General features: G+C 43.4%; 1 protein-coding gene across 2 annotated transcripts in view; it reads left to right on the top strand.

Moving 5' to 3' along the window:
* The first annotated feature begins 2,014 nt into the window (after window positions 1-2,014).
* GLRA2 (glycine receptor alpha 2) overlaps window positions 2,015-21,497 on the top strand; it is a 159,793-nt gene continuing 140,310 nt past the window's right edge. For both annotated transcript variants that reach the window (XM_065417458.1, XM_065417457.1), the window contains exons 1-2: window positions 2,015-2,082; window positions 4,242-4,375. In XM_065417458.1, the coding sequence (XP_065273530.1) occupies window positions 2,015-2,082; window positions 4,242-4,375 (202 nt within the window). The remainder of the gene's footprint in view (window positions 2,083-4,241; window positions 4,376-21,497) is intronic.

Raw genomic sequence — 21,497 nt, 5'->3', positions numbered from 1 at the left:
TGCTTCAGTCCCTGGTGCCCTTCAGGGCTGCTCTAATGTGTGCCAGCTTGTAACAACCTCAGAAAGGCCATAGCAATTATCAGTACCAATGTTAGCTCTTTATGTACCTCAGATGCACCAAGTGATGTGGCACATCTTCACTGAATTAAGTTCTCAGTCACACCAAGTCTCACTCCACTTTATTACATGAAGACATAACAAATAAATAAACAATACAGGGGCTGGGAGACACCTTGGATAGAGCACTGGACTGGGAGTCAGGAGACCTGGGCTCTGTCACTGACCTGCCGAGTGACTTTTGGCAAGTCCTTTCACCTCATCTTCCGTGGGAACCAAAGGCAAGAGAAGTGGGGGAGTGGATGAAGGAACCACATCACCTGTCTCCTCCCTCACGAGGGGCAAACTGGCCCTCGCTGCTCCCACAAATGCTCTGGGAGGGCTCTCCCCCCCTTCTCCACAAGCACTCAGGTCTTGGGGCCCCTTCTCTCTTTTTCATAATGGCTGAGGAATGGGCCTTTTCTGTCTGGAGAGAGGCCATTCACCAGCACACACCTCCCCATCAGGCAGAGGGCGCAGGGCTGCATTCCTGCCCTACAGGTAGCCCTCAGATACCTGGCCAGAGGTCAGGGGCTGCTCTCGCCTGCCCTTTCCCACTGGGACAAGGGGGCAGCCGTTTTCTCCCCCCATCTCCTGGGGCTTGGGGGGGCGGTGTTCCCTCTCCCCGGGGGTGGCTGAGAGCCACGGCAGGAGGGTGATATTTTTTGCCTCTTCCCTAGGGGAAGCAGAGCAGGAGGCAGCTTCCCCAACCTTCTCCACTGGGACTGGCAAGGGGGCCTCCTCTCCCCCCCCCTTTCCCTTTCCTAGGGCCAGTGACCCGTCTCCACAGGGGCCAAAGCAATGGAGGCCCCTGCTGCTTCGGGGGGGCGGGGGTGCAGAGCCACCCAGGCCACCTCCGCCCTACCCTTCCTCCAGGCCGTGTAGATAGGTTCCCCCAGTGTCCTGCCTAGGGCCCTGCCCCTGCCCCTGCTCAGCCCCTGGTGTGGAGGGGCCAGGGAAGCGTTCCACGCAGAGGGGCTGGGAGTTTTCTGAGTTACCCTGTTTCCACCCCGCTTTGCCGCTCTGCCCTGTCACCCTCCTTCCTCCTCCTTCCCCCCCCCTCCCCCCCGAACAGCTGGGCACGGGAGAGGCAAGCAACATCTGCAACATCTGGCTTCATCTGCCGGCCGGCGCCGGGCGCCTCCCTGCCCCTGGCGCAGGGAAATGGAGCCAATGCGATTCTGTAGCACACAAACGGAGCCCTGCAAACGGGGAGGCGGCGGGAGAGTTAGTCACTCTTTGGGGAGGAAACGGCTCTGAACTCGAGTCACGTTCTGTGCTTGCTGCCCCTCTCTCCCCCCGCTGGAGAAAGATGCATGCGCACAAGCTGGGCTCGGAGCTGTCCAAGTGCTGAAATTTATAGGCAGGGTAAGCTCCCGTCTCATTCCGGCACAGGAGCGTAGCTTTTTCTGCAGCCCACACCAATCATTCCACAGCAACATTTACAACTCGCTGCCGGGAGTGGGGGGGGGGGAAAAGGAAAGAAACAGCCCCACGACGACTCATAGATACTGATTTCCAAAGCAAAAGGGAAATCAAACAAACCCACAACAGATAGCTCTCCAGCGCGGCAGCGATTTCCTTTTGCATGATGTTCTTAAGGTAGCAGGGCAATTTTTATTTTATTTTTTCATCATTCCGTAAAAGCAGCCGGGGGAACCACCAGTTCTGATGCTTTGTCTCTTTTGTATTGGCTGCTGGGGATGAGCCTGGGTTTGACCTGACCATGATTCCGAGGACTGGCACTTCTTATTTTTTACCCCCAATTTGTAGACATCCAGATCTCCTCTTTTTGATTGTCAAGAAAATCAAATTATTGCTGGATTTGGGAATCTAGACAGCACAAGGTACTTCCCCCTGCTTCTCTCTGGAATCGTTTCTGGGATATTTTCCATAATCATCACACAAAACAGGAGGAATGAACGGGAAGCTAGTGAAAATTTTGACAGCCTTGTTTGCATTTTTCTTAGAGACAAACCACTTCAGGTAGGTGAAATAACTATATGCTGATATTTACCAAAAGATGTGGAAAACATAGCTATAAGCAACCACGTTACATTAACCTAGTTTATTTGCTACGTCTGAAAGTATTTCATATTAATTTTATATAGGCAATACCTCTTACACTGGAAGAGCCCCGTTGCTTGGTAACACACACCAAAAATCCAAGTTTGTGCAATACATTTTCCACTCCTCTGATTTAAAGACACGTTTTTACAATGCCATATTAATAACGTCTACATAGCTGAACAACATTTTCATCGTTTTTTCCCTTTTGGAATGCAATATACTCTCTCCACTCCCAGTGGAAGTTATTTAGTAGGTTGCCTTGTTTTTATCTCCCAAGCTTGTCAGGGATGTGGTTATTTGTATCTACAGAACCAGCCCTCTGATTCTGGGAAGACCTTGGACCAATCAATAATTCCTTTACACTCCTTACTTCAAGCAGCAGTATATAGGAATGTTCTTGAAATTTCAAAGAAGAGAGGAGATATTGCTTCAGTTAATTGAGTTTTTCTTACCATTCCAAAAAAACATTGGAGGGTTATTTGTCAAAGCAATGGTTCACCTGAGTTTCATTAATGTAATATGTTGTGTGTGTGTGTGTATAGTATATATGTATGCACATATAAAAAGTGTGTGTGTGTGTACAGTGACAGAGTGAAATATTATTTATATTCACAAGTTTGGGATGGCCACATCATTCAGCATGGTGGTTCCAAGTGGAAACACAAGTGATTTGTGTTAGGTCATTCCAAATAAGTATACTGAATGGCTACCCACTTTTTTATTATTGTATATTACATTTATACCAGTTAAGTGGAGAATAATTTCTGTCGTTGTTAAAATATCAAAAGCAGTACCACGTCATTGTCAGAAAAATGGAACCCGCAATATCACAAATGGAACCTGATAATATCACAAATGTTGAAGACAACATAGTATTCTAACAATTCTAATATTTTAGTGGGGGGAAATAGTATTTTATTTCCTTTAGATTTCAGATCATCATGTTTGTTTAGCGGTTTGCAGATAGGTACACACGCATTGATGATAAAAAATAGTAACAAGAAATACTGCTCAAAGTGAATGATGTCTTTTGGGCACATATTTAAATACACCAATACTGTAGAAGACATTGTGATAGGCTTACTTCTGATACTTCTCAGAGATACTATTAAAATATAAAATAGATAATTTAGGAACCAAACGAATTAGTCATATTTTTAAACTCACTGATTTAATAATGGTTATGACAGAATTCATGTCCCTGCAGTCCAAATTTGTTCAAGTGCTTCTAGTTTATTTTTTCTAGGGAACAACCATCTGAGATTCCCTTCCCCTGAAATATCTAATATGCTGTATACACAAAGCTACAAAGGCATGGTGGTACTATTAACTTAATGCTAAAACCTCAAGACACAGACCTATTCAAAAAAGTCTGGATATAAAAACAAATTAAAGGGAAAGATGGGGGAAAGGACCATTATCATTGTTCGCTGTGGGTAGAAGATTAAAATCAGATGTGTTTGCTTCTCAAACCCTTTTCAGGGAAAATAAACACCCAGCTGGTAAAGAATTGGGTCTTTAATTAACACAATTTAAAACCAACTTAGATGGAATCTGTAAAGACTATTGCTGCTCCCATGTTTTTGTTTTGTTCTGTTTTGGATATTAACAAAGTCAACAATTTTCACTGTTGTGTGATGAGTTTTGCCAATCATGGTATGGAAGTTTGAAGCCACCTTAGGACCAGCTTAAAGTGAAAATGGTTTCAGTAGCATACATGTAACTCTGACAATAACATGAATTCGGAGATCAAAGTCCTCAGGAGAATGTTTTAAACAATCAGATAAGTTGAAGACATCTATTTAAAATCCTACAGTTTTAACAATTTTCTTTTTATAGTCTAAGTATTCTATAGAGCAAATTGTGATGCACTGATATATTTCTCTTACTTGAAACTTATTTTCACTTCTAAAATAAAGTTTTCTGATGAAAACAAGGATCCATTTTCTACCTATCTATTCATTAGTACAATCAATGTTGACAAAGATTTTTGTAAAGAGTATTATAATTTCCTCCCTAAAAATAAAGGCAACGAGAGCTGAATAGTCGCTAATGGTGGCTAATAATTTGTTTAGGGCGGCTTTCTGTAAAGAACATGATTCCAGATCTGGAAAATCCCCCTCACAGACCCTGTCTCCTTCAGATTTTTTGGACAAATTGATGGGAAGGACATCAGGATATGATGCAAGAATCAGACCAAATTTTAAAGGTAAGTTTCTCTATTGATCAACTAATTGGAAGTCTTCTTGACATACTATGGGTTTTGATAACTTTACATCTGTGGCCCGATTCTCCTTTCCACTATTCCACTTTTGCAGAATAATCATTCCATTGAAATCAATTATTTCATTGACATAAAACTGGAGAAGCACAGTGGAGAATCAGGCTCCTGGTGCTTTAGATGGAGCCGTCTTTTGGAATGTAGCCATACATTAAATAATATTTGTAAAGGATCCAGGTTTTGGTTTTGCTAGAAGTCACTTCTGTAAATCTCTCTAGTTACTGAGCTAAACAATAAACAGAAGTATGTTCCAGGTTCCCTTACTAAATACAATTGGATTTGCTGATTTCTGAAGTTTCTAGACATACAGGGCTAAATCCTGAACTCTCAAGCAAAGCCCAAGTAAAAGGGCTGTGCTCATGTAAAACTCTGAGGGAGATGAAGGAATTAGGGGCCAGGGCACCCACATAGTAGACTTCTTCCAGCCATTACTGGCTATGGGGTAGGATAGTGGACATAGCCCAATTCTCCTTTCCTGTGCTGATTTAGGGTTGCCTAGGTTTGTGCTTTGGCTTGGCCACTCCCTGCCCTGCCCTATTCTCACACCATTTTCTTTGCTGTGTGGAGAATGACCATAAGCATCTTAGCATCAGCACATGTGAGGCTGCAGATGCTGAGGCTTCCACAGCTTTGGCCACTAGTCAGTGGATAAGCAGTGTTTCCACTGCTTTTGCCCTTTCAACATTCATGCCAGTGAGTTCAGGATTCGGTCCCCAGACAAGAAGAGGGGACATCAAGTTTTCTCTTAAGCATTTAGAATGGCTCAAGAGCTCTACAGTTCTACCAAACTGCCTTTTTTAAAAAAAACAAAGAAATCTAAGCTCAAAGTGCAGTTATTTTTTGAAAAGTGACCATGTGAAAATGTGCTTTTCCTCAATAGGTCTGCTCCCCTGTGTGTATTTCAGATGCATATCTGCTGGCTCTGGTTACCATTTTTTTTTACTACTTTTTACTCCTATTAATTCTGCAATGAAAGCTGTTGGCATGAAAGAATATTGTTCAGCCAGTGGATGCTGCTAGTATGAGAGAGGGAGCTCACACATCAGTGACAGCAATGTTAATTAAATTTCAAATCAAGAACCATTTTCTGCCTTCACTCCCTCCTGTGCAAACTGCTGAATTTGGAATGTGGAATCTTTTTTACTGTTTATGATGCATGAGCCAGAAAGAAGCTAGTGTGAATTCCAGATTCCAAGTAAAGCTGAAGAAACTGCCAGACAAACTGTGGCCCCAATTCAGGAAAGCACTTAGGCATTGACATTAATGGCGTCTTAGCATGTGCTTAAGTGCTTTCCCGTAGCAGGGGCTGTGTTGTTATAGTAAAAACAACAACTCCAAATCATTTTCTGCTCTCACTCACACCCCATGCACTCACATGGACTTCAGTGAAGTTTGACAGGGTGTAAAGGAAGGCAGAATTTGTCCTGAATTGAACAGATAAATAATTGTTAAGGACAGATTCTGCCTGGCCATTCCATGGGGGTATAGTTGGGGAGGAGAATGCAATAAGCCATCCCATGCTACACCTTGTGTACATCAGACCAGACACAATAGCAGTCTGTATACACAAGGGTGAACAGATTGCTTCTTCCCTACTTCCTGGGAGACATGTAGCACCTCCAAGGGAGAAGGGTGGGAGCAGAGAGGCCTGTGGCTCTCTCTTTCAGTGCACTGGTACGCAGAGCTGACTGGCTGCGTCGGAGATAATAAGCTACATCCAATAAAAGCAGGGATGCTGTTCCATTCCAAAGTGCTTGACATGAGTTACTTTCAATGTTCCCCCAGGGAGGTGGTGGCTCCCCACTGATTCCAAAGGAGGGCTGTGCCTGCAAGGCTCAGTTAAGCCTTGGAGGTCAATAAACACAGAACCCCCCCAGTGCTGTTTTCACAAAGTCATTTTTCAGAGCAGAACTTCACTTTGTAGCATTTTAAAATCAGAAATTCAGCTTCGATATTTGCACAAGTTCCCTTCTTCTGAATCTTTCTGTGAAGGGTCTAACAGGTCATGTCATTCTTTTCTATCATCCTATCCTCTCTACAAAGCCATCATGTTTGGTGAACCAGAGTGAAGATGCTATGCATGGAGTTTTGAACTTCACGCCACCAGTGAAATCCCTGAATAACCATAAGCAGCCTTGTGGCCTATTTACTATAGATTCCAGGTTCCAGTTAGTTAGCTGAAAAACACAACTTTGGCCAATGTCCAGATCTCATTAAAATTTTCCCAAAAGTACAAAAGTAGAAAGCATTGTCTTTCTAGTTTTGCATAATTTCCCCTTAAAATAAACACATGAATAAATAAAAAGGCAGATGGCTTGTGGGGAGGATCATAGTGAATTTCTGTTACGAATCTGGATATTATAAAGGTGTTTTTGTACTGAGTTCAGTATTATGATCATGTTACAAAACATATTTCAGTTTCTAAGATTTTACTGATCTATTTTACTTTGCTTTTGTGATCGGATCCATCAATACAATAGCAACATTCAAAGCAGCAGAAATGTATTAAAGTGTAAAATGTCAAATTATTACATTCTTGATTACACTGTATATTTGAAAACAATATATTCAATCATTTTAAGCCAAAAAGGTGTTCGAAAGAGAAGTCTCTTAAAATAGATCTATTATTTGACTTTGCATATGGTTATGGAACAGGTAAATATTATTAACTGAATTTTAAAAAAGAAACTGTGAACCAAAGTATTTTGGATATTGTTTATGCATTCATCCAGATTACTTCTGCTTCATATCAATAACAGTTCAATCACACAGCTTTTTTTCTGGTCTATAACTGCTATTTTTTGCTTTGTCAGAAAAGAGTCTGGTATTCATGAAGAAGGCAATTCTGTTGCATCCTCTTATTTTATGCTACTGAATGTACATTAATTTAAATACATTTATATGACAGGTTTCAAAGTCTGAGTCACTGGAAAACAGCTATTTGATTAACTTCTGACATAAAGGCAACTCGCTTTAGCGTAAGGGAAAAATGATTGTTCACTTAAGCAAAATGTTTTATCCAAATAGAGTAATTTTTCTCATTTGCATTCTTGAATAAAAAATTCAGATGGATTAAGTGAAAGCAACAAAGTGAATATCAAATAATTTAAATATCAGACATTGATGACACAAGGCGACATTTAGCTCTTTTAGCAACAATACTGTTCAGTGTAGAGTCTTTTCTACTCTGATGACCTTATGAATTATCACTGTCATTTGCCATTATTTTGAATAGAAAATTGTTTCCCAGTTCCTATAGGCCTAATAAGAGATTGTGTGCAAAACCACCAGGGGATGAGAGTGATTGTCACCATGATGGGCACCACAGGGAGAGTTAAGGACACAGTGGCAGTCTCAGCTAAGAATTTCCTTGCTTTGAGCCTTCTAAGTCAAACATGTAGGGTATGTCTACACTTCAATTAGACTCCTGTGACTGGCCTGTGCCAGCTGACTCAGGCTTGTGGGGCTCGGGCTAAGAGGATGTTTAACTGCCATGTAGATGTTGGGGCTTGGACTGGAGCCCAGGCTATGGGACCGTCCCCCCTTGCAGGGTCCCAGACTTTGGGCTCCAGCCCAAGCCCAAATGTCTACACCACAATTAAACAGCTCCTTAGCTTGAGCCCTGTGAGCCCGAGTCAGCTGACACAGCCAGCTGCGGGTGTTTAAATGCAGTGTAGACATACTCCTAGGTGGCCTGCACTTTATCTTGCATTTACTTAATTTGAAGGTCCTAATAGCTTAACAAAGGCCAGTGAGATGAATGTTAAACCATAAATATTTAAAGGCCCAATCCAATTCTGATTGAAGTCAATGGGAATCCTTCCATTGACTCAAGTCAGCATTGGATCAGGTGCTATTACTCAAGTTGATGTTTCTCTCTTTTAGCTACCTTGTCAGGATAACTTTGTTTCTAAAAGATAATAAGTGCAAGTTGTCCCGCACATACAGTTCACTAACATAATATTAACATCCTGTCTTAAATTACAAAAACAAAGAAATTCTAAGTGGAGAGGGGCGCTTTCTCTTTAACTTACTTCATTTTTTTTAGGGATAGCTGTAGTAATGGAAGAGGGCATCTGTGCTGTAATATGATAGCCAAGGATATGCTTTCTGGTAGATAAGACCAGGAGATAATGAAATAATGTTGCAGTGTTCTATCATGGATTACCACCTGTTCACCTCAGGCTGACTCAGCATGACGTGCAAAAGCACATGCAATGGCATGATGACCATGCATATCAACAACTTAATCACAACATGGATCATGGGGGTGACAGAAGCCTAAAATTAGAATCTCCTTGCATTTGTTGATCTTTAAAGTTATTTTAATTATTTTTTAATTTCCATTTGTTACAACTGTATAGTCTAAAAACAAATTTAAAATTTAAACACACACTACAGCAAATCAAATATGAAAAACCATTTTCCAGCTATAATAATCTGTCCTTCACACCAAATGAAGTAGGAATGAACACATCTGACAGTCTTTCAGCAGAAGTTTGCACTGGATTCTCACTATCGTTCAATCCTGCAGGCTGCTGAAAGCAGCATGAAGAGCCAACCAAAATATCAGTATTGTGCTGGGTGAAATCCTGGCCCTGTCAAAGTCAATGGCAAAACTCTCATTGTCTTCAATGGGGCAAGGATTTCATCTCCACTGTTTGCTCAGTACCTGTACACTGAGGTTTAACAAAATAGGAAAAAATGAACACAGCCCTCACCAATGTGGGCAATTCTCTACATCCACACTGAAAAGACCACAGGGGAGGCAGGACAATGGGCATGAAAGGGAGTGGAGGTAAGATTCTCAGCTGGTGTAAATAACACATCTCCATTCATTTCAGAGTAGCTATACTGATTTACACAAGTTCAGGATCTGGTTCAGTGGGCATAGGTACTTATATGCAATTCAGTGAATGTCTTAGATTTATTTTAGGATTTTCAATTACTCCTATTGCCAGCCAGGAGCAGCTCGCTCCAGTGCGCTTAATAGTTGCAGCTAAAGGAAAATATGAGTAGGTGAAGCTGTGAGGAACTAACCATCATATTCAGCCTGGCTGTGTTGACATAAATTCAGAGGCAGGGAACCAGTGGCTTTTGCTGGGGGTGGGTGGGTGGGGAACATAGATGACAAAGACAGCCCAACAAGTGGGCAGTGCTGGACAAGACGGGAAAGTGGTCTGGGTGACCTGAAGATGTATTAACACATCTTTTCCGTAGTCTATGCCAATGAGTCTTCCATGTAATCCTGCCTGTAATCTAAAACCTAAGTGGAAATTCTGAGGGAGGGTGGCAGTAAGAATACAGGACCTCTTTGACATGCTGACCTCACAAGACAGTTCCCCTCTGGGGCACAGGAGAATTAGCTGGTGCAGTGGGAAGTAACATGCATCTCCCTGCACGAGCTTTGGTGAATCTATTTTTCTCACAGCCAATGGCTCATGATGGCTGTTGAGCGCAATGTTCTCACCAGCCCACAAGCACCATCTCCCTTCAGCTTTACTCCACTCTCCTCGGCTTAATCCTCATGATTCTTTAAGGAATTAACAAAGCACCAGGCTCTATCAGTGATTCAGAGTCACTCTCTCACAACCCTTCTCAGCTTCCCTGAAAAATCCAGCCCTATGTGTTAATTCACCAATCCAGGGACCGATCCTGCACATGCCTCTGCAGGAGAGAGTGATGGTCTAGATCCAGTTATACCAGAGGCCTCCCCCTCTGGTTGACTAAGATGATTATCTGCCTGCTTTGAGCTGTGGGGCAGGGGGTGGTGATGTCTGTGTGTGGCATGGGGTGGGGAGGATTTGGCCCCATTGTTTCTGAGGGTACACTCTATTTTGGCATAGAAGAGGTTAACAGTGTTGGTTACAGTGATGCTGTTAAACTTCATGTTTAGAGCTATAGTTACATCTAGCGGTTTTCCTTTAAGCCATGATTTGTTAAAGAATCTTTCCATTTTTTGTGTGCACTTACATGGAGGGGTCCAGCAGCAGTGCACTTTCCTTTTCCACCAGATATAGTGCTGCTATTGCAATATATTGTGTGGTATCTTGCCCCAAAGCTGTTGTTTCTGGGGCAAGAGCGCATGTGAAACTCACTGAAGTCTTGTGAAGAGAGAGGAAGTTTGGGCGTGTGATGGCTGTAGTTGTGAAAGATTAGCTTGCTATTATAATTGTGCCATGTCATTTTCGTGCTTAGTCAGTGGGTTTAAATCGGAATAATAAACATGGACTAAAAATTAGCCTCACAAATGTTACAGGAAATGCTGTTTATGCACTTTAACTCCTTGGCATCAAATTTTCCCTTATGTTTGAATCCATTGCTTGTTTGTCTACGGCACGTACCTGAAATAAATTAGCATGTAACAAGAGGAAGAGAAGCATTATGTGACAAGGGAAGGGGAATGAATGGAGCCACAGTTGACACATGACAATGTCATTTCTTGATGTGCTAAGAAGAGGCACTGTATGCAAATGACTCAACATGGATCAAAAGATGACAATTTAAAATAAATACCTTTTTATTTATTTTAAATAAAATAAACTCCTGTAAAATATAACAGATAAAAATTGAAAACCTCACCATGCAGCATTGGCTGTGAACCTGGAGAACTATATTTGAGCATGGCTAACAACCTTCATAAGGCCAGACTTCAATGGCTAGCAGCTAACATCCCTCCTAAGACCAGACAAAATGAGTATTCAAAAACTGGGTATTTGTCATACCATTCAAGATCCATAAGGGACAAATCTAACAGATGGCAAAATCCTGTGATCTCTTGATTGGGTGCATCAAAGGAGCCAAAGGGTGCAGCTTACCCTCCTGCTAGTGCATCCACATTGTAAATAGGCAGGCTTCTCCTTTGAGAGCAGGTGGATGGCCCTGGCCAACGATCTGTCAGTCTGGGGACATGGCCATGCAGTCATCCTCCCTACATATATGCTGCCATTGCCTGTGAGCGTTAGGGGGAACACCGCTATGGGGATAAATGTCATGAACAATATTCTGCCCTGAAATACTTCCAATTGATTTCTGAGGAAGTTGTGTGCATATCTGAGTGAAGAATTTGGCTGTATATAAGGACAAACTATTAATAAACAATTGTTTTATCCTTTGTGTGAAACACAGTAAAGGGAATGCAATCCAGCCTCAGTCTGTTGGCATGCACCGCTCATTTTCTGTTTTAATGGATAAACCTATATTTACCATAGCTATGCAAGGAACATCCTCTTTTCTATTTCTGTTTAAATTCCTGTATACCTGCTATAGTCTGCAAGGGCACTGATGGGGGCTTATGTTTCGTGCCCATCACTCTTTAATTTAGGGTTCTCTTCCAATATACCAGTGAGGCCAATAGGAGTTCCATGGACTGAAAGTGATCACTGTCATTATGGTGTGTTGTCTTTATTCAGAATCAGTGATTTAATTAAGTGATATCAGTGGATTTGACTGTTGCTATGGAATATTGGTCTGCTGCTGCCACTTAAACTACAGAGGGAATTTATGAAAAACAAATGTCAAAGCAAAACCCAAGATCTTTGATATCAAAGAAGGAGACAGTGATCTTCCGATAAAATTCTATTTAAATTGTTTTATTTTGATGATATCAAATAGCTAAATATCCTGCTTAGATTTAAATATTTCATGCAATGGAGGTTGATGCACTGGAATTACTCACCCAGCTAACATCTTGATGTGTTCCGATTGCCTTAGAAAACACATGCAATTGACATATATATATATTTAATGTGTATAGATATATAATGTGTTTATGTATTTATATATAAACTTACATATACACAAGAACATAAGAATGGCCATACTGGGTCAGATCAATGGTTCACCTATCCCAGTATCCTGACTTCCAGTAGTGGCTGGTGCCAGATGCTTCAGAGGGAATGAACAGAACAGGACCTTCTTCTGAGTGCTGGTCCCTGTGTGTATTCCACACATGGGGTACACATGCACACCAGGCGCCTGAATCCAGAAATTCTTCAAAGCAGTGTCCATTGGCCCGCACATGCCCAGTAGCTCTCCTTGTGCTCCCAACCAAGGATGTAAGAGGCAGTGTGAGTCGATGCCTCTCCTGTTCCTTCTTACCATTGCATGGCCTGAGTTGGAATGGTGTCCTCCTTCACTCTTTCGTATAACTTGCAAAGAAAGAAAACATTTGTAACTAGTAATATATCTTGGCTTAGTAGTTAGTATTTAAAGTATTTATTTTCCCCCGGTTGGGGAATCCCTCCCTGGCTCCAGGACTATGCACAGAGTCCTGGGATTCAAGAATTGCATCTTCTGCCCTTTCTCCTTCTCCATTAGTAATGAACATCAGTGGTGCCTGTACTGTGTGGGTGAGGTGCATATCTCTGCAAAGTGCAGTATTTGTTGCTCCTTCCCACCCAGAACTCAAGAAGCCCTGGAGCTTAACCTATGAAAGCACCTGATGGAGAAAGCTATGAGGCCCCTCTCCCATCTGCGCCAGGGAGACACCCCCCACCCAGTATATTTGCACAGTAAGTTACTCAACTATTGGATCTCTTTTCATCCCAAATGAACATAAAGTTGTGCTTATGTTGTTCCAGAGGAGGCATGGGTTACAACTCCAAGGGCAATGCTTGTCTGCTGTCTTGGGTGAACATCCTCAGATATGCCTTTCTTTCCATTCCCCTACTTCCACAAGTCCTGGGGAAGATACGTCTGACAGAGCCAACATCATTCTTCTAGCTCCCTACTGGCTCAGACAGTTCTGGTTCATGGAACTTCCAACAATGTCTTCCCACTCACTAGTCAGAATCTGCCCATTACTAGATCTCCTAACCCAGGATGGGGGGGCGGGGTGGGAAATCAAACATCCCAATCTGAGCTCATTCGACCTCATGGCCTGGTGTTTGGATGGAGTCAGAAATAGAATGCTCATGCGTGGCCCCCATTCAGAAGATCCTCAATCAAAGTAGAAAGGATTCTTTTAGAACCTACTATCTGGCCAAATGGAGATGCTTTTTGGCCTGGGCACAACTCCACCAATGTTCTATGGATACCTTAAGCATCCTGGTTATCCCTAGACTATCTTCTGTGTCTGAAGACTTCAGGTCTTTCTATTAGTTCGCTGTGAGTAAACGTAGTAGTGATTAGTGCCTTCCTCCCTCTGGTGGAAAGATGTTCCATCTTTACTCACCCTGCTACAATATGATTTATGAAAGATCTCATCAGGACCTTCCCACCAGTGCTTAAACCTACATCTCAATGGGACCTTAACCTTGTCCAGTTGACACTCATAGGTCTGCCTTTCGAACCCCTGGCAACGTGTGCCATGAAGAATGTGGCATTCTTAGTGGCTGTCACTTTGTACAGGGGGATCAGTGAGCTCAGAGCTACCATGGCGGATCCTCCTTATACAGTGTTTCACAAAGAAAAGTTTTCTGTCCAACTACACTCCACATTTCTCCCTGAGATTGATTCAGAACTCAGAAACAATCAAATAATACACTTATCTGTATTTTTGTCTGAAACCCCACTCTTCCTCTGAAGATAACAGACTTCACTCCCTTGATGTTCGGCATGCCCTAGCGTTCTACCTGCAAAGAACCAAACCCATTAGGAAATCACTGAGACTTTTTAATCGCCATAGCAGCGAGATTGTGTGGGCAAGCCATATCCTCCCAGAGGATTCTAAGTGGGTTTTGGGATGCATTTTACAGTGCTAAAAGGTAGCAAAACTTCCTCTCCCTGGAGCTGTCACAGCTCATTCTATGCGAGCACAAGCTGCCTCCATGGCATCTCTATCAAACATTCTGCTGCAGGACATCTGCAGAGTGGCCACCTGGAGTTCTGTCCACATGTTTGTGACACACTATACCCTAGTTTATGCCTTGGTAGCAGTGGGATCAGCAGTATTGCAAGAATTTTTGCTACCAATTTCCTCGCATCTACCTTCAGTCTGACACTCCTTGCCAATCACCTATGTGAGAAAGACACATAGGGACCATCACTTGAAAAAGAAATGGAGGTTACTTACGGTAACTGGAGGTTCTTCAAGATGTGTTGTCCCTATCTGTATTCCACTACCCTCCCTCCACCCCTCTGCTTCAGATCCTGTTGGATTTGTGGTAAAAAGAGGAACTGGAGAGGCGTCGACCTGCACTGCCTCTTATACTCTTGGCTGGGAGCACAAGGAGAACTACTGTGTATGTGCGGGCCAATGGACACTACTTTGAAGAATTTATGAAGTTGGGCACATGGTGAGCATGCGTACCCCATGTGTGGAGTGCATATAGGGACTACACATCTCAAAGAACCTAAGTGATCTCTCTCCTGCCATCTATCTCCACCCTCTGACAAACAGAGGCTAGGGACACCATTCCTTACCCATCCTGGCTAATAGCCATTAATGGACTTAACCTCCATGAATTTATCTAGTTCTCTTTTAAACCCTGTTATAGTCCTAGCCTTCACAACCTCCTCAGGCAAGGAGTTCCACAAGTGGATTGTGCGCTGTGTAAAGAAGAACTTCCTTTTATTTGTTTTAAACCTGCTGTCCATTAATTTCATTTGGTGGCCCCTCATTCTTATATTATGGGAACAAGTAAATAACTTCCTTATTCACTTTCTCCACACCACTCATGATTTTATGTACCTCTATCATATCCCCCTTAGTCTCCTCTTTTCCAAGCAGAAAAGTCCTAGCCTCTTTAATCTCTCCTCATATGGGACCCATTCCAAACCTCTAATCATTTTAGTTGCCCTTCTCTGAACCTTTTCTAATGCCAGTATATCTTTTTTGAGATGGGAAGACCACATCTGTACGCAATATTCAAGATGTGGGGGTACCATGGATTTATAGAAGGGCATTAAAATATTCTCTGTCTTATTTTCTATCCCTTTTTGAATGATTCCTAACATCCTGTTTGCTTTTTTGACTGCTGCTGCACACTGCATGGACGTCTTCAGAGAATTATCCACGATGACTCCAAGATCTATTTCCTGATTAGTTGTAGCTAAATTAGCCCCCATCATATTGTATGTATAGTTGGGGTTATTTTTCCAATGTGCATTACTTTACATTTATCCACATTAAATTTCATTTGCCATTTTGTTGCCCAATCAGTTAGTTTTGTGAGATCTTTTTGAAGTTCTTCACAGTCTGCTTTGGTCTTAACTACCTTGAGCAGTTTAGTATCATCTGCAAACTTTGCCACCTCACTGTTTACCCCTTTCTCCAGATCATTTATGAATAAGTGAATAAGATTGGTCCTAGGACTGACCCTTGGGGAACACCACTAGTTACCCTTCTCCATTCTGAAAATTTACCATTTATTCCTACCCTTTGTTCCCTGTCTTTTAACCAGTTCTCAATCCATGAAAGGATCTTCCCTCTTATCTCATGACAACTTAATTTATGTAAGAGCCTTTGGTGAGGGACCTTGTCAAAGGCTTTCTGGAAATCTAAGTACACTATGTCCACTCGATCCCCCTTGTCCACATGTTTGTTGACCCCTTCAAAGAACTGTAATAGATTAGTAAGACATGATTTCCCTTTACAGAAACCATGTTGACTTTTGCCCAACAATTTATGTTCTTCTATGTGTCTGACAATTTTATTCTTTACTATTGTTTCAACTAATTTGCCCAGTACTGATGTTAGACTTACTGCTCTGTAATTACCAGGATCACCTCTAGAGCCCTTTTTAAATATTGGCTTTACATTAGCTATCTTCCAGTCATTGGGTACAGAAGCTGATTTAAAGGACAGGTTACAAACCATAGTTACAAACCTCCAGTGACAGTAAGTAATCTCCACATTTATCAATGATCCATCCCCTGTCATCCAGTCCCATCTTCTGGCAGTCTGAGGTGTAGGGACACCCAGAGACCATGGGGTTGCATCCTTGACCATCATGGCTAATATCCATTGATGACTCCAAGATCTCTTTCTTGAGTGGTAATAACTAATTTAGACCCTATCATTTTGTATGTATAGTTGGGTGTGACAATGTTGGGACTCACCACCGCAACGCCTCCTGCTGGTTGTCTCCAGGAATTAGCTCAGTCCAGTGGAGCGACCTCTCCTGGTGGTGTCCCACCCACTGTCTCGCCCTTGGTTGGCGTCTGAGCCCGCATCGCTCCCCAGCTCGCGGCGTCCTCTTCCGGACCACTGCCCTCCGGCAGTGCCCCTTTGTCCATCCACACCCCCTTCTGGGGGGCTGGGTGATCAGCAGTCTTTCAATGCCCCAGCCACCATGTCCAACCACATCCCCAAAGTCTAATCCCTCCTATCAGGGATCTGGCGTAGTCTGAGATGGCCGCTCCCCATGGTCGATGGCTGGGTGTACTGCAAGGGGGGAAGAGGGGGATCCAGGCCCACCCTCTGCTCTGGGTCCTGGCCCAGGGACCCTCTGGCAGCAGCCTTGCTGTCCTCCTTCTCTCCCCTCATCTGTCCAGTTCCCTGGGCCACTTCCCCTATGGCCCCTTGCACCCACTAGGCCAGGGGTCGGCAACGTTTGGCATGCGGCTTGCCAGGGTAAGCACCCTGGCGGGCCGGGCCAGTTTTATTTACCTGCTGACGCGGCAGGTTCGGCCGATCGCGGCCCCCACTGGCCGCGGTTCGCCGTCCCGGGCCAATGGGGGCGGCGAGAAGCCGCGGCCAGCACATCGCTCGCCCGCGCCGCTTCCCCAGCTGGAGGCCGCGATCGGCTGAACCTGCCGCGTCAGCAGGTAAATAAAACTGGCCCGGCCCGCCAGGGTGCTTACCCTGGTGAGCTGCATGCCAAAAGTTGCCGACCCCTGCGCTAGGCCCTTCCCTTCAGGGCCTGCAGCCTGGCAGGCTACGGGCTAGAGTTCTCTTCTGCTCCTTGAGCCTGGCCAGCACTGTGCTGTCCATGGTGCTAGTCTCCCAGCTCTGGAGACAGACTTTCCCCTGTCAAAGGTCTGGGACAGACTGCCTGCTGCTCTCTGGTGCAGCCTTTATATAGGGTTTAGCCTAGCCCTGATTGGCTGGCTCTAATGTCGGCCCTGATTGGCTCTCAGTAAGCCCTTTCCTGATTGGCTGTCGGCCTGCGCAGGCGCTCTGGCCTACTCCAGCCCCCTCTCACCTGGGGGTGGGGCACTCGCCCCGCCACATTGGGGTTACATTTTCCAATGTGCATCACTTTGCATTTATCAAAATTGAATTTCATCTGCCATTTTCTTGTGAGAAAATGTGAGATTCCTTTGTTAACTCTTCGCAGTCAGCTTTGCTCTTAACTATCTTGACTAATTTTGTATCGTCTGCAAACTTTTGCCACCTCATTGTGTATGTTTTTTCTCAAATCATTTATGAATATGTTGAACAGCACTGATCCCAATACAGATTCTTGGGGGACTCTGCTATTTACTTCTCTCTTATCTGAAAACAGACCATTTATTTCTACCCTTTGATTCCTGTCTTTTAACCAGTTACTGATTTATGAGAGGGCCTTCCCTCTTATCCCATGACTGCCTACTTTGCTTAAGAGATTTGGTGAGAGATCTTGTCAAAGTCTTTCTGAAAGTTCAAGTACAATATATCCACTGGATCACCCTTGTTGTCATGTTTGTTGATGCCCTCAAAGAATTCTAATAGATTGGTGAGGCATGATTTCCCTATACAAACGGCATGTTGACTCTTTGCCAACATATTGTGTTCATCTATGTGTCTGATAATTCTGTTCTTTACTATAGTTTCAATCAATTTGCATGGTACTGAAGATAGGCTTGTTGGCCTGTAAAAGCCAGGATCCTTTTTTAAAAATCAGTGTCATATTAGCTATTCACCAGTCATCCTGTACATCTGTACAGAGGCTGATTTAAGCAATAGGTTACATACCACAGTTAATAGTTCTGTAATTTCATATTTGAGTTCCTTCAGACCACTTGGGTGAATACCATCTGGTCCTGGTGACTTATTACTATTTAATTTATCAATTTGTTCAAAAAGCTCATCTACTGACACCTCAGTCTGGGACAGTTCCTGAGATTTGTCATCGAAAAAGAAAAGCTCAGGTGTGGGAATCTCCCTCACATCCTCTTCAGTGAAATCTGATGCAAGGAATTCATTTAGCTTCTCCACAATGGCCTTATTTTCCTTGAGTGCTTCTTTAGCATCTTGATCATTCAGTGGCCCCACTGATAGTTTTGCAGGTTTCCTGCTTCTGATATACTTTTAAAAGTTGCTGTTAGTTTGTGTCTTTTGTTAGTTGCTCTTCAAATTCTTTTTCAGCCTTTCTAATTACACTTTTACACTAAAGTTGCCAGAGTTTATGTTCCTTTCTATTTTCCTCAGTAGGATTTGACTTCCAGTTTTTAAAAGATGTCTTTTTGTCTTTAACTGCCTCTTTTACTCTGTTAGGCATGGTGGCATTTTTGGGGGTCCTCTTACTGTTTTTTTATTTGGGATATACATATAATATGAGCCTCTATTATTCTGTTTTTTAAAAGTTTTCATGCAGTTTTCAGGCATTTCACTCTTGTGACTGTTCCTTTTAATTTCCATTTAACTAGCCTCCTTGGTTTTGTGTAGTTCCCCTTTTCTAAGTTAAATCCTACTGTGTGGTATTTCTTTAGTATTTTCCTCCCTACAGGGGTGTTAAATTTAATTATATTATGGTTGCTATTGCCAAGTGGTTCCGCTATATTCTCCTTTTGAACCAGATCCTGTGCTCTACTTAGGACTAAATCAAGAATTTCCTCTCCCCTTGTTGGTTCCAGGACTAGCTGCTCCAAGAAGGAGTCATTTATGGTGTCTAGAAACTATCTCTGCATCCCATCCCGAGGTGACATGTACCCAGTCAATATGCGGATAATTGAAATCCCCATCACCAGGGTCTGCTGCTGCTCCCCAGCTAGAAGCATGGGCTGCCACACCCAATCTCAGTTAAGGAGGTTTACTCTTTTATAACAAAGGTTGACAAACAAGCAGAAGGCAGTCTTAAGTCAAGACCTTGTCCCTAGCTTCAAGCCCACCCCTCCCTGGGGTCTCCGGATCGCCAGCTTCTGGAAACTTCCTTGTCTCTTCTTGGAGCCAAAGCTGCCTTCTCATATTTGTATACAAGCAGTTATAACATTTGTCAATATTTAGTTGTCTGTCTTTATGTGATGTAACTGAATGGGACTCTCTCGTTTGACTTTGGTTCCTACCTGTGTTTAATCAATGTCTGCCCTCTCCTCTTTACTAGGATATAGAGTATCCCCTTTCATGAATCCTTCCCTGAGGGATGTGTCTATCTGAACTGTGTGCTCCTCCACACCTGTCAGCTTTCCCCTAGTCCTTAGTTTAAAAACTCCTCAACAACCTTTTTAATTTTACATGCCAGCAATCTGGTTCTGTTCTGGTTTAGGTGGAGCCCATCCTTCCTGTATAGGCTCCTCCTTTCCCCAAAAGTTCCCCAGTTCCTAATAGACCTAAATTCCTCCTCTGAACACAATTATCTCATCCATGCATTAAGACCCTGCAGTTCTGCCTGTCTACCTAGTCCTGCACGTGGAACTGAAAACATTTCAGAGAATGCTACCATGGAGGTCCTGGACTTCAATCTCTTATCTAGCAATCCAAATTTGGCTTCCAGGACCTCTTTCCTACCTATCCCTATGTCATTGGTACCTATATGTATCACAACCACTAGCTCTTCCCCAGCATGGCATATAAGTCTGTCTAGATGTCTCAAGGATTCCACAACCTTTGCACCGGGCAGGCAATTCACCATGCAGTTCTTCCTGTCATCACAAACCCAACTATCTTTATTTCTAATAATTGAATCACTGATTACTATTCCCTGTCTCCTCCTAACACAGGGGTCCCCTCCCCCCGAGAGGTATCCTTAGGATTCCATGACATCATATGGAAGGAAGGTCCCCAACTATGCGATTGTTTCCTTCCACTCCAGTTGGATGTTCTCCTTCCCTGAGACTTTCATCCTTCTCAACAGCACAGAGGCTGTGAGACCAGGGATTGGACCGTTCTACTGGGTCCTGGAAAGTCTCATCTATGTACCTCTCTGTCTCCCTTAGCTCCTCCAGTTCAGCCACTCTGGTCTCAAGAGCCCATATTCGGTCTCTGAGGGCCATGAGCTGCTTGCACTGAATGCACACACATGCCAACTGCCCACAAGGCAGGTGATCTTACATACTGCATTCAGTACAATAAACTGGATAGCCACCACCCTATTGCAGGACGTCTGCCTGCATTATTTTTACTCTTGCAGGGTTGTTTGGTTGTTTATTTGTTCTGTGTGTGTGTGTGTGTGTGTGTGTGTGTGTCTTTGTTTGTTTTGGGTGGGGGGGGGGACTATTGGCTTAAGTTTAGAGAATGTTTATTGAGTGTATCTGGCTCTCATGCTCCATCTCTGAACTCTCTCACAAAACTCTCCTGTTTGCTGCTCCTATTTGCTAGCTCCTCTAGTCACTTAGGAGCTAGCATTTTATACCCTTGTTCTCCCTGAGTTAGCCCTGACCGCTTGTCAAGGGATCAAAAAGGGATTAGGGAATCAAAGGATGGCAGGCTAGAGCCTCCCTAGGAAGCGCTCAGCCTTGCCTAGGAGGTCGCAAGGCTCAGCACACAGCTCCCCCCCCACCCCAAACAGAGCATATGACAAACTTCAATGAAGCAGGCACAGGGCAAGCAAACAAACAAACAAACTAACAGACAACAAACTCACCCCCAGGGTCATGTAGTCTCCTCCTTCGCCTGGAGAACTCCCTTGCAAAACTGCCCTGATTTGCTGCTCCTGTTCGCACATAAATGCACACACGCTCATAACAAACTGAAAGTGTGGAGGGTCCATGGCTCGCAGGGACTTCATATCATGGGAATTGAGCTGCAATTTTCATTTCCAAATGACAGTAGCTTATAAGATCAGGCTAGTCTGAGGTGTTTTTCTGGGGAAAAACCCCTCAGCATATTTACCTGTGCTCAAATGTTAACTTCCTGTCTCAAAACAAACCTTTTTAAAAGTTTGATCAGATTGAATGGACAAGCTATAGCCACATAGAAATAGCTGTGAAGGAGAATTTTGCACCTTTCATGATACATACCCCCTTG

The sequence above is a fragment of the Emys orbicularis genome, chromosome 1, assembly GCF_028017835.1.
Source record: "Emys orbicularis isolate rEmyOrb1 chromosome 1, rEmyOrb1.hap1, whole genome shotgun sequence".
NCBI lineage: Eukaryota > Metazoa > Chordata > Testudines > Emydidae > Emys > Emys orbicularis.
This window is presented reverse-complemented; position numbering and strand designations above follow the sequence as displayed.